Here is a 14,253-nt window from a genome sequence, read left to right on the forward strand (position 1 = left end):
CATTATATCCTGCTTACTTTTACTCGGATGACAACAATAAGAAAGCCGAATCACATAAAGATACATTTCTTAGAAGCTGCCAGCTCTGTTGTTGTTATTTGCATCACCACTGCTCGAGAACATGGGGCTTGATTAAGACGATATTTTATGGTACGTTGTAAGAAATGATTCCAACTTGAGTAGCTTAGCGCATGCCACAAAACCGCTTACGATTTCTAAAATAGCCCTAGATAAACGATATAGTAGAGACTATATTGGAGCCTAAAAGCACGTAGGCTGATTGTAATAAAGTAAATAATTTTTTACGGTAGTTCGACAGGTCGCGTAGCATGATACATTCAAGCATTACGTAACCATTAACGTGAAGCGTCCGTACGATAGCAGCCAAGCATTTCGTGGCCGCTGTGTCTGGTGGTGAGAGATAGCGTCCTTCATGGACGATCGCGATTTTAGCACTGTTTAGGCGAACAACACGTGCCATGTGCTGAGAAAACCGAAGAGGAACCGCACGAGTGTCGATTCCGAGGGAGATTCGGACTAGTCGGTAGAGACGGATAGGAAGAGACGGGCATATGTCGGTAACGAATTTCCGGTTATTTGGAATAAATAATAGTTGAAGTTGAATAAGGTGACAGGTGTCTCTTTAAATCCCCCAGAAGCATGATTAGGGTTAGGTGAAGTGCTACTATAGGTACTGTGTTGACGCAAATTTCACCTTCTCGGACGCGGAGTCACTCGCGCTCCTCTTTGGTAGGATGAGGGTACCCTCCCGCGCTTCCTTCCTCTTCCGACGGGAAGGCAGTGTGCGCAGGCGGTCCGACGACAGCGCGCCAGGTATATCATGCATTTGTCCACTCCTGGCCTTCGTTGAATTGGCCGTTGTTTCCTACTCGCGTAGGGGCACGGAACCCACCGTGTTGATTTACGCATGCCGTGATTGCGTTATTAGAAAGTTTTAGAATAACGTACGGAGACGTACGCAAACAGTTAGCGAACGCTATTTTTTGCGTAGTTCGCACTGCGCATGCGCCGTACGTTAAGCCGCTTCTGCGTTTAGCGGATGGAAGAATAGCGGACGCTAGTTCAGCAAAATAGCGTGCGTACGTGAAGCCGCTTGCGTTTCCACCATGGCGGTAAGTAGCACGACACCCATCCACGGCTCCGCTCTTCTGTGAACAGTAATTTGCTTCCGATGGCACTAGTTCTTTGCTCCTGTGTTTTTAAATACGTCGAGTGGTTAGTACGTCGCCCTCGCGCAGCTCTGCATCGTCGTAACATCGCTGACTGTCCGAATGAAGCTTGCAGCCAAGCCAGTGACCGAAGCTGTGTGTGTGTGGGTGTGTGTGTGTGTGTTGTAAACGCGTTCGCTTCGCGATGAAATACGACGTTGTGCTTCGGCGGGTGGACAGTGCTTCCCATGCTCTGGATTATCTTTCTCGATCGACGTACCACTCAATCTCGCATAGGGTATGAGCAGTGTGGGTGGCTAAAAGCTTTCTCGGCTTGCGCGCCAGAGTTAAGTGACTTGCTGTTCGTCCCCGCAAACCGCGCGCGATGTGACTGCCTAATTTACGCCCGGCAGGAGCAGCCAAACAACCGATCGCTTGTCAATCGCGGTTCAGACTTGCAACGCATGTTGTGACGTTGTGTTCGTTCGAAAGGCATCTCTGGATTGTTTTGAAGCTGAATAAAATGTATGCGTCAAACCCGGGCATTCGGTTCAGGGCGTTCCCTGCGATTGCACGAAAGTGCCACGGGGCTTAAACGCTTTCTTTATGGAAGGTACTCAGGTAAGAGAATATTCATGTCGTGTTATGGCCGTGCATTCAACACTAACGGGAAAGCGCTTGTTTACAATTGTTTGGATAGTCGTAAAGTGGTCAAGCACTCCGGCACTCCGCTAGCACATCAGCCGGCGATTCATTTCGCAAAACATTCGACAGATGGCGCCGTAAGCATTAGCGTATCGCTATGCAAAACTGATGAGACGCACTACTAAAACTCCTCTCGCGGTGTTCACGTAGCGTGACGCAAAAATTTAGCGTTTACCGTACGCAAAGGCAACAAACGCTGTACTAAAACTCTCTATTCCCTGCTCATGCAAGCAGTTCGTTGTCTAGGATGCCGGTGAGTGTCGGGCTTCTCCGTCTTTCGTCGGATTGGCCCGCGTTCGCACTGTGATGGCTTGCGCCGTTAAAGGTAAGCGGACGAGTGCTGATGCCGCCCGTTGGACGCCTGAGGTTAACGCCCTATGCCTGGCTGCGTAGACGCTGACAGTTGTTTGACAGTGTACAGTGCAGTGATGTGTTTTCATCGTGGTTGCTCACGTAAGAAACCCTTATACTATTAAAGTTATCGCTTCCCTCTGGTGTGACTGGCGTACGCGCGGCGAGAGCCGACCTTGCCCGGTGGCTTGGCTGGCTTAAACCCGCAGTGGGCATTCTCTGCGGAGTCGGTGTTGTAAGAGAGCAATAAGAGTAACAGCAGGGTGCTTTTATATTCCAATGCTCCTCCTTCAATTGTAGTGATGTGTAGCGGGAAGCCCGCAGAACGAACGTATCATGCTCGCAAGACAATCACCTATAGCCATTTGCCGCGGATTTTTGCGCGCACCTTTGTCGAGACGATACGTCAGGTTCCTGGGGTTTCCGTAGTCCCCATCTTCTGCTGTAAGGTTGAGAACACTCGTGCCCTGCATTAAAACGCCACAATAAACACATCGCTTTTCTTTGTGCTGGGACGTTGTCCCACTTAGGAGAAAAGTATGCCGTACTTTCGCGTCCACAAGTCGCGCCGGCATATTATAAGCCCCCCGTTATAAACTGCCAATTTTTGCCAACATTTTGTAGCTAAATGCGTTTTTTGCGCAAGTCGTGCGTTTTTATGAATAAATTCGCCCATGCCCTCCGTACAGATGGTTAACCAGCCAATCTATAACGTGCGGCCAGTGTTTAGCCGTATGTTACTCGTTGCGGTTCATTGAAGTCTTTCTCAATAGACACGGTGTATTTGTAGTATTTTCTTTCGTTCCCATTTCTGTTTGCGGCGTCGCAACTCCTAAGCTGCCTGCTCTTCGGGAGTACGCATGACGCCTGGACTACCCATTGCGCAGTAACGGGCGGTCGGTGTTTGTCATTGCCGCGTTGGCGCTGCTCCGCCCGCACCGCCCCTGCTTGTCGCCGCCGCTTCAGGTGCGCTTCGCGCAGCAGCTCGCTGCGGGCACGCTCTGCTGGGAGAGAGACTCTTTTTCGCTCCCTCGGATGCACCGTCCCCACTCACCAGTGTCGGTAGATGCGAGAGTGTAGCCACGTCATCTACAAACCCAGCCAATCTCTCTGCCCTCCCTCCTAACTCATCTCCAACCTGGTTTCTTCGCGCATGCGCATGGGGTTGTGCCGGAAGGGTTTTCGGCGTACACGGAACCTCCGGATATTTCTTTCACCTAGCCATGTAATGCTTCGTCTTAAAATCGACACAATGAAACTGCACGGCTAAATTTGCATACGTGTTCTGGCAACGCCCAATACGTCTCCGAGGGCGCCAGTTTTGTTATTTTTCGCGTGATTATGTACCGTCGCAGCAAAACTTGCTTGCAGAGTTAAAAAAAAAAAAAGCACTCCGGTGCCGAGGATGAAAGCTTCACGTAAGTTCGCTATGCCCGCTAACAACGATCTAGCAAAATGGTTTACTTTCAGTTTGGGAAGCACATACATCTCCGTCACCAGCGTCGACGAGTTCTCTGTCACCTGGTGCCTATCTTTCAATTTTTCTTAAGTAATGTTTTCATTGAACCTGAAAGTTTGAACACGGTCACTACATCGCCTCGTATTTTATTATAACCATCTAATTAGGGGTTTACCTCCGACACCGATTTAGGCATGCTGCCAGCCAAACCGCTATACCCATGCCCAACAGCCGAATTGTTGTCTGTTTTTCTGCTCTAGTTAATTCAATGCCGATTCATGTGATTGCTTTCTAGGGTTAGAGACCCTTCGGAGAAGGAGGGGAGGGCAGTAACAATCGTGTTAGGTCTGCGTTGCCACAATCCACCTTCCCAACCCCCCACAATGTAGTAAAGGCAATCTTGAGGTATCTGGTTAAAACGTCCAAGTGAAATTTTAGAAAATTCCGGGCCACCAAATTTCGCTGGACATAAAACGACTTCATCTGAACAGAAACTGCTGAAGCTAGCTAGCCAGCACAGGCATAATGAAACTTCCGCACTATGAACATTACGTCATATGTTCAGTCCGTTGCTTCAAATTTGTGTCATTTAATTATTAAAATAAAATTCCAATAGCTTATTCCATTAAAGAGAGGCATGGCGCATAATTAACGCTGAGGAACGTTGTTTAGGTCTTAAAACAACTGACAACCTTCGGATGCGTATTACAACTTTTCTCTTAGCTCGCCCTTCGTTTTTTGGGATGCAAAACACGGTCTCTTACCGGTGGCGCCGAATCGGAGACGGTGACCATTGGCGGGACGTCCAGAAAGCGAGGCGGCGTGTCGGGCACGTCCTGTGCCACAACGGCCAGAGACAGCACGGCCACGTTGCGCGTGTCGTAACGTTCGTCCGTCCACGCGTTCTACAAGAAAAAAAAAATACATGCACAAGGCTAAACTATACAGCCACGTACTCTAACCTTACGCACACTGAAGAAGTCAATAACGAATTTATTTTGGTCCAGGATACACATTTATACAAACCACTAACAGCCGATCCCCTCACAATGCTCTTGCTTCGCACTGATGTCACGCAGCCGGCCTTCACAACTCCGCTCTCTCCTTCCATGGGACCTTTTTTCCGTGATGACGGCTTAGTACGCGCGTCCGTTCCTTTTAGCTCCTTCCGACAGCCCGTACCACCGTTTTTTTTCTAATTAGATTACGTAATTTGTGTGGCCATTTGTGTACGCCTTGTTAGGATGCCAATTGGGTGCGCGCTCTGGCCAACTTTGCCAACTTGGCCAAGTAACTAGGCTAGTTAAGTTGTGATCTGTGGTGTGGCATCACGCAATGTGCTGATGAAGTTTCGCACTTAGCAGTGCCTTAGCAATTATCACACTTTTGATCCAAATCGTTTGCTGGTCCTTTTAACCCGCCAAATATTCCTCTTTGTCACAGCGTCTGGCCCATCACATGCATTGTGGAGAAGCGCGAGCACAGAACTTTTAAATGTGCACCGGATAGGTCACTTCGCAAACATTTTTGCTGCGGTGCCAGCACTGCTCGCCGAGGTTAGCCTTCAGATTGTACCATTAGCAGCTCAGTAACGATAAAGAAAAGAACAACGTCATTAGAGAGCGCTGATGCTCATACGCACGTACGCAGCACAAGATTTTATTGCTTCATCACTGTCGTAAAATCCAGAGTTCGGTATAGACACGTGGGCTATTTGTTTACGCTACTAGAAATAGCTGGGCCTTGTGCCTATTACTGAAGGGACAAAGAGGTGCCTTATTTCTATAAGGACTGTCAGATAGGGACGTTCGCTAGGCTGAACAAACATGCTGCAGGTTGATTCACTCATGCCTCATCTTGCCACTCAGTTGTTCAGGCCTAAATTACAGGATTACTTTATAATTATCATATCTTTTCAATTATCTTTATCATAATTATAATATCTAATTATCATATCTTTTCGGTTCGCCACCAGGTGGCCGAGCTGTTCGAACGCCCTTCGCATCAGCTCCGAACAAAACCATGTTTCTTCAATTAGTGCGCCTCTACACCGGACAACTGAACCACCTCAACGAATTTTAACCTTCCGGGACCCTGAAAAGTGAGTTCCCTGACTCTCCCGTGATTTTTACGCCCGAGAGAAACATCTTTCTCTCGCGACCACGCCGCCGCGGAGCTAAGCCTGACCTTCAGCGCCAGCTCGGTTCCACCAGCTCCTAGCCGCACCGGCCTGATCACGTGCGCCTGGCCGTGCATGGGCGCGTGCTACTAGCACGCGCACCTCCGGCTCCGGCGCCCAGCTCCTCATCGTCGGCCTTCATGGCAGACGCTTCAAATTCGTTCGCCCCGGCTGCCGACGCCGTGGCGGACATGGAGTTCGAGGGACCCACTATGTACACGAGCACGGACCCTACTGCAGCAACGATTATGCTAAATCACGAAGACGGCCGGACGCTCGCCATCGTAGCCGCGAAGACGCCTCACCTACGGACAACGACGGCTGGACTACAGCTGGCAAGAAGTTACAACGCCGGCATGCCGAGGAACCCACAGGTAAGCCAGTCCTTACCTCCGCAGCCTCGCAGCCTACACGCACCTCGCGTTTCGTAAAGAAGGTTACGGCCAAAATCAGCAAGGCATCTCGCATACCCGTTTCGCTACCGAGAGAAGACATTAAGATTATAATCCGACCACGCGGAGGGCTACATGTAGCTAGGACGGAGGCCACTCGCCTCATGACGGCCATCTTCTCAGCTGTAGGAATCACCATGCAGGAGTCTAGAATAGACACCATATGTACTAATCCCACTCAGAATATTATCATAATCAGCACGCCCAGTGAGGACCACGCTCGCAAATATGTTCAAATCAAGCAGCTGCAGATCGGTAACACCGTGCATGAGACCTTTGCGTACGTCGAAAAGCAAAAACGCCCGTGTGTACGAGATTTCGGCGCACGATAAAGATCCCCAGGTGGTCAAAATTAATCCGGAGCTCTCCACTACGGTGCGCCTCATCGCCTGCGTTGCGTCGGCGCGTTAAACCCTACAATCAATCACCTTTGCGTACGTCTCCGCACCTAATGGAACTACGAAAGGAGTTATCAGGGGTATCGACCTCTCCGAAACGCACGAAGACCTCCAGGCCAATATCGTTAACGAGGCGAATCCACTCGCCCTAGAGGCCCACAGAATAGGTAACACCACGACAATTTTTGTCGCTTTCGAAGGTACTAAGGTCCCCAACACAGTCAAATATGGAGCCATGATAGTGAAATGTAGCCTCTATAGGCAACCCCACGAAGTTTGCCGCTGCTGCCGTAAACTGGGACACCGAGCAGATGTGTGCCCCTTCCCGGAGACCAAAGTGTGCTTTGCGTGCGGGGAGCCTAACCCAGGCCTAACGCACGAAGCCACGTGCAAACCCCGATGCAAGCTCTGCAACGGGGCTCACCCCACTGGAACCACGGGCTGCCGCAACCGGTATAAGACACCTCATGTCGTAACACAACGACGTTGGGAAAAAGAGCGGCAAAGGTCGGGAGCGGGGAAACATCTGCCGCCGCCGACCATGGAAAATTTCCCGCAACTGCAGCCAAGAGCGCGCGCTAATACACAGAGGACGGACATCAGTGGTGACGTCAAGGCAAATGCTAGCAGCGGAGCGGCGAACAATGTGAACCGCCAGACAATGCAACGCGCAGGCAAGGCATGGGCCACGGTGGCTGCTGGGCCAACTGCTCGGCAATCCAGCCCTAAAAACACCGCCGCGGATTCTAGAGTTAAGCAACTCGAGACGGAACTACAACAAATGCGCGGGGAGAACGCGAGATTGCTGGAAAGGATGGAAGAGATGAATCGCAAATTCGAACTGCTCCTGATCAGCGACCACAAGCAGGCACCACAACCTTCTGTCATGCAACTATCATCACCCCCGCAAGAGGAAGATCCGGAACCCATAGTAGAAGATCAACCAGAGCACAGCCCCCCCACAGCGTGTAACACAACTAACGACGAAAAGCAAGACGGCACCCTAAGTGTTGAGCTGGAACCTAGAGTGAAGCGAAGGGCCCTCCTCACCAATAGACGCACCAGCCGGAGTGTGGAGGAAAGGATTACGTGGCTAGAAGAGGCTCACAATCAACACGTCGAATCTACCAACAAGAGGCTGTCGACCCTGGAAGCAACAGTGGCAGACCTCGTTGTCCGCGTCTCCAACATAGAGAAGATTCTCTCCCAAATACAGGAAACACTCCAGAAGCTTTGCCTGGCATCACAACACCGTCCAGACACCCATCCATGATGACCTCGACACCACCGACAGAACTTACGGTATGGCAATGGAACATGAACGGGATTCACGGCAAGAAGGTAGCACTCATCCAAACTATCAAGCATGCTACAAAACAGCCGGAAATCATCCTCCTGCAGGAAACACACTGTGAAGCCTCTCCGACTATACCAGGGTACCGCTCCTACGCCAGTTCAGTCCCCACGTCCACAGAGAAGTGGGAACGGGTCAGAGGAGGAGTATGCACTCTGGTGAAGAAGGGACTAGTCTACCTAGAACACGATCTCAAGCACACGACGAACACGGAGCATCTCATGATCGAGGTGGTCGTCAGCAAGAGGGGCAAGAGGAATAAAGAGCACATTTACATCACGAACATCTACACCAAACCCAAGTATTCATCACAACGATACGGTACCCTCATCCGCAAGATCAAGCAGCTGGCGAAAGACAATACTACACTCATCTGTGGCGACTTCAACGCCCAACACACTACATGGGGATACCAGCGCACGACCGCGAAGGGCCGGAATCTCCTGGAGGAGACCCAGAACGCCGATTATCACCTCATCAACGATATATCCACCCATACGAGGCATGGCACATCAGTACAGCGGGACTCCAACCCAGACCTTGCATTCAGCAACATTACGAAGGTGCGGTGGCGTAACACCCAGGAAACACTTGGCAGCGACCACTGCATCATAGAGATCATCATCCCTCTCAACGGTCATGCTGCTCCTCCACACAAGCAAAAGCTCACGGACTGGAACAAGTTCCGTGCCAGCCTTGAGACCATACCCAGTCACATCGACGACATCGAAGAGTGGACAGAGGCACTTCTCACCGAAGCACAGCAGGCTACTACAGAGATAGAGCCCGACGAGGACATGCCAAACATGGACAGCCGGTTAGCACACCTACTCGAAGCCAGAGACTCAATGAAGAAGAGATGGAAGAAGCAGCGTCATAACCGTAAACTCCGCAAGCGCATCGCCCTGCTCAACCGCGAAATCGAGAAGCACTGTGCTGTGCTATGTCGCCAACAATGGCATGCAATCTGCCAAGAGGCTGATGGTCAGATCCACAAGAGCCGTACGTGGCGGTTACTCCTCCACTTGCTGGATGATAGCCAAACCAAAAGCACACAACAGTACACCCTGGCACGCACTCTGCTCAAGGCACGGAAGGAGTTGGGGGACGAAGAGGTCTGTAAGCGCCTCAACGACAAGTACTTGCCAGCAACGCCACCCTCTCCTCTTCCGAGCTACATGGGGGATGCCAACCCCAAGCTCGACGCAGACATTGAGGAATGGGAAGTACGGGCAGTACTCCAAAAGATCAACAGCAAATCTGCGGCAGGACCCGACGGAGTCTCAAACAAGGCGCTCCGGAACCTCAGCGACGGGGCAATTACGGCACTGACCAAGTTCTTCAACGAACGCTGGCGCAGTGGTACGCTGCCCCCCAAGTGAAAGGAGGCACGAACGGTCCTCATCCCAAAGCCAGGCAAACCACCGAGTATCGAGAACCTTCGTCCGATATCCCTAACATCCTGTGTCGGAAAAGTCCTCGAACACGTGCTGCTCAACCGATGGCAAGATTATCTCGAAGAGAACGGCCTCTACCCGGAAACCATGCTGGGCTTCCAGGTGGGACTGAGCACTCAAGACGCCATGCTCGTCATCAAACATGAAGTCATTGACAGACCATTCACGACCACAAGCCCAATGGATAACCGTGCGATACTTGGCCTCGACCTGAAGAGTGCGTTTGACAACATCCACCACTCGGCAATCTTACAAGTATCACGCCTCAACATGGGAGAACGCACGTTTCATTATATCAAAGACTTCCTAACCGACCGCACCACCACCATCGTGGCAGGGGATCTGGAACTACCAACCAAGAAACTGGGGAGTACGGGCACACCGCAGGGGGCCGTGATCTCGCCGACACTGTTCAACCTGGTCATGATTGAATGGCCGAACGCCTACGTGCCCTCCCGAAGGTCAAACACACCATATACGCAGACGATATCACTCTCTGGATGGCCGGGGGTAGTGACGGCGAGATTGAGGCGTCCCTGCAACAAGCCATCGACGTGGTTGAAGAGCACCTAGAAGACACGGGTCTCCAATGCTCTCCGGCCAAGTCAGAGCTACTTCTGCTACTGCCGCGTCGCAAGTTCAGAGCCGCTCACATACCTGACATACAGTTCCGCACAAAGGACGGCACTACCATACCACGCGTCCACACGCTACGTGTTCTGGGTCTCCATATAGAGGAACTTCGTTACAACGGTCACACAGTAAAGCTATTGGACTCCAAAGTCTCAAGAGCCATCAGTCTCATCAAGAAGATTTCAACCAAGTATGCCGGGATGAGAGAGCACAACCTGCTCAAGCTTGTCCAATCCTTTGCCATCAGCCATCTGGCCTATGTCGCGGCTTTCCATGATTGGACCGACCTAGAACGCAGAAAATTAGAGGCACTCATTCGCAAAGCGCACAAAGCTGCACTTGGTCTCTATAATCACACCAACACCGAGCGGCTACTAGGGTTAGGCGCGCACAACACACTAGGTGAGATCGTCGAAGCTCAACAGACAGCACAGCTCACGCGTCTCGCACAAACTAGAACAGGCCGGGCAATACTGAAGAGGCTAGGGTATCAATCGAGGCTGCAGGAGGGTAGGGACTGGCTGCCGCTTCCGCGGGAGCTACTCCGACAGTTGCACGTCGCCCCCCTCCCACGCCACATGAACCCAGAAGAGAATTACGAACGAAGACTTGCCAGAGCCCGAGCGCTTACGGCCACTCATTCCACCGACACCGGGGCCTTCTACGTCGACGTGGCTAGGTACCCGGACCGCAAGAACACCTACGCGACCGCCGTCATCGCCGCCACCACTGGCGAGCTCTATACGGCCGGCAGCATCGTGGCATCTACCACCGAGCAAGCAGAGGAGTTAGCCATAGCGCTAGCCCTCTCCAACCCCAACTGCACTACCATCCTCAGTGACTCGCGGACTGCAATCCTGCGCTTCGCCGAGAACAAAGTACATCCGAGTGTAGTGAGGGTGTGCGGGGCCCTAAGACCATCATCGACGGGCGTGTGCATCAAATGGTTCCCAGCCCACATGGGTATGGTAGGACCCGAAGCGAACCGCAATGAGGACGCGGACCGGATGGCGAGTGCGCTCACTAGACGCAACGCCTGTCCGGCTCCCCCTCCTGCGGAAAACTACGACAGCGAAGGTGAAGACTTCACCCCGATTAACACATACGGAGAGGTGCTGAGATGGTTCAGAGAAACCAGAAGACAGTACCCAGGTCCCCACCCCAACCTCTCTAGGCAAGAGGCAGTGATCCTCAGACAGCTACAAGTGCGCGCGACGTGGACCCCGGTGTGGGCCAAACACGTCCATCCTGAACTACAACCCAGTGACGTGTGTGTGCTATGTGGTGTTAATCGCGCTACTATGGCGCACATGCTATGGACATGCTCAGTGACCCCGGAACCCACGGATGTGCTTCCTCCTCACCTTGCTCGTGCGGTGTGCAAGGAAGACTTTGACTCCCAACGAAGGGCCGTTCAGTTTGCTCTGGAGGCCCTCCAACGCCAGCAATCGAGGGCGCTGCCTCCCCTTCAGGAGGCTGGTACCCCTGATTAACTTCTAGCCGGCCAATAAAGATGTTGTTCTCTCTCTCTCATATCTTTTCAATTATCTTTATCATAATTATAATATATAATTATCATTTTATAATATGTTTGCGACTATTGTAACCCACTCCCCTCTCTAATGCCTCTGGCCCTGAGGGTAGCTAAATAAATTAATAATTATTGCATTAGAATTGCTTACGCTGTAGATATATTAATTACTGATTTGAATAAATTGTTGTGAAGCAATAGGTTACTACTGGGTATTGCAGAGTGCTAAACGTGCAATAATATTGGTAGAAAAAACATTCCTTGCTTTCAGGACGAACGACCTATAAAAAAGGTCTGCAAGTCAAAGATACTATACTTTTTGGCAGTAATGTGTCCCCCCTGCTTCTAATTAAGTCGTCTGTAGGTTACAAAAAAATTGCTAGGGTTATTGTGCGCATACTGTTTTTAATGCTTACCAAAGCTAGCACGTCGAGTTCGTAAACCCTTTTAGTTTCGTAGTCGAGAAGTTCGATCAGTTGAATCACTGCTTTACTTGTGCCGCGAGGACCGAATTCATAGCGAATCTTGAACTTGTCTGAACCCTGCGTAAAAAGAAAAAAAGCGGCAATCGGATACGTTTGCGTGCTGCTGCAAAATGGAAGGCGACTCCTAAAGTTCTTAATGACAAAATGGTAAAACAATCAAAGCAAGAACAACATTTTGGCAACCCCTATCGCTCATTAGGGAATTGCTTTTAAACCGTGGATCACAAATACCCAGGCCCACGAGGAGCATTCGACTAAGGATCTGGCCCTCAATCGCAGACCGCTACATGGACGGAATTCTGTACTCATGGCCCACAATAGTGCAGCAGAAACGATGGCTAAGCGCATTAAAATTGTTGTTTGAGGAAGCCAAACTAGAACGCAATCACTAATACGTGAAGGTTTGAGTACTTCATACTGACTTCAGTGCACAAGTTAAGCTGCTTTTCGTTTGATGATTTTTTAGTACGTTGTGCACTGTGCACATGCTTTCTATAAAGTTATTATTCTCTATTTCTGGAAGCGTTTTATTCCCAAAAGAGAGAACAAAAACATGACACACTGTGGTTGCTGCCACTTTTTCATACACTCAGGGGAAAAGTCTGCATTAGGCGTTTCCATTTCCCGAGGAAGTGTCGGTGGTGGTGAGTAACTAGGTTTTATTAGACAGCTATAATTGTTGCTCACATCGATTATGTCTTTGCAATAGTCTCCAGCCTTCGCATCCTACCGTTTTCAATAGGAGAGTATATATGCATGTCGGCGTCAAGAAAACATTCACTAATAGAGCATTGGATGATTAAATTAAGAGATTTGATTTTCCGATTGAGCAGTACATCGGGCTCTTAAGATTTCACGTTGTGTTCGTGAACTACAGGGCTGTTCAGGGTGCCCGGTTTGTGCAGTAACAATGTTCTTCCTATGCCAACAATCGCGAGACCCCTAGTGTGGGAAGCAATCCTGGATATGAGAGAAGAGAAAGAAGACACCTACCCTAAGCTCGAAGGTCACCGGCAAATTGCTGTTCTCTCGCTCCCTTGCCGTCACGTACCCAATACTGCTGTTCACCTTTGTATTCTGCGAGGAAAGAAAGAACACGTCAGCGCTTGTAGAGGGGGGGTTAAGCAGTAAAAATCGGCAATAAAACCAAATTACCGCGCTTCAGATGACGTTGTCGCGAGGTTAGACAAATATGCATCATTTGTGGGTACTTTATTGTGCTTATATGATGACGCAAATGATAGGGAGGAATTTGTGTGCATTTGGTGTTACAGTAGCCGACGGATTTTTCGGACCTGGAGGGGAACGAAAAAACGTCCGAATAAAAGAGCAGACCGAAAAATTCGTGAGTCATTACTCCTATAGAACAACTAGCGGTTCCTCTGGAAAGTGCAGAATATGCAGGCAGTCCGAATTTTTGGAGTTCGAAAAAACGTTCGGCTACTGAATTGTATGCGTGAAGGGATGGGGTGAGACAAAATAGCGCGAAAGTGAATCCACCCGCGTGACCGGCGCTCTTTTCACATAAAATGGGATATTTTGTTGACTCAATAGTGCGTGATTGCATATGTTAGTACGAAACGCAAAAATATACAAACTTCTGTCAGTCACAAGGGCTGCTTGCGCGCCTCGAAAAATTATTATATCTGCACTGTAATTTACACACCTACGCTATAGTTCTATAAAATTCTTGCACCTAATATTAAAAAAAAGTTTGACAATTCGGTATTTTTATGTAAGGTGCCTCCCATACGCATCTAATTTTCCGGAGTGTCCATCACTGAACAGGTGAGCGCAGTATCATTGTAAGAAGCTACCGTTTTTTCCCCCTAGTGATGGCCATAAGCGATGGGGTGAACCGGCACCAGTCTTCCTGTCGAATTAATTTGCGCGGTGTCTTGCACCACAGATTCTTAGCTTCTCGGTACCAATGAAGACGAAGAAGCAACGAAAGCGAAGAAAGAGACGCAAACACGATGTAGCAGCAAAAAAAGTCTTTGATAGGTGTCGCCAGGGGAAGTCATGTCTTTCGCCTTCAAAGTACGCCAGCCGACTTGACTGCCTCGAAGAATATTTATTC

The 14,253-nt window shown here is 50.1% G+C and overlaps 1 protein-coding gene across 1 annotated transcript in view; it reads right to left on the reverse strand.

The window, feature by feature from the left end:
- LOC144140247 (uncharacterized) overlaps positions 1 to 14,253 on the reverse strand; it is a 99,733-nt gene that overhangs the window by 58,761 nt on the left and 26,719 nt on the right. Inside the window, exons 6-9 of the mRNA XM_077672290.1 lie at positions 13,167 to 13,250; positions 12,105 to 12,230; positions 4,449 to 4,589; positions 2,614 to 2,692 (exon numbers count right to left, since the gene is read on the reverse strand). Of these exons, the coding sequence (XP_077528416.1) occupies positions 2,614 to 2,692; positions 4,449 to 4,589; positions 12,105 to 12,230; positions 13,167 to 13,250 (430 nt within the window). The remainder of the gene's footprint in view (positions 1 to 2,613; positions 2,693 to 4,448; positions 4,590 to 12,104; positions 12,231 to 13,166; positions 13,251 to 14,253) is intronic.

The sequence above is a fragment of the Haemaphysalis longicornis genome, unplaced genomic scaffold, assembly GCF_048455015.1.
Source record: "Haemaphysalis longicornis isolate Haplotype H1 unplaced genomic scaffold, Haemaphysalis longicornis Haplotype H1 scaffold_1, whole genome shotgun sequence".
NCBI classification, from domain to species: Eukaryota; Metazoa; Arthropoda; class Arachnida; order Ixodida; family Ixodidae; genus Haemaphysalis; species Haemaphysalis longicornis.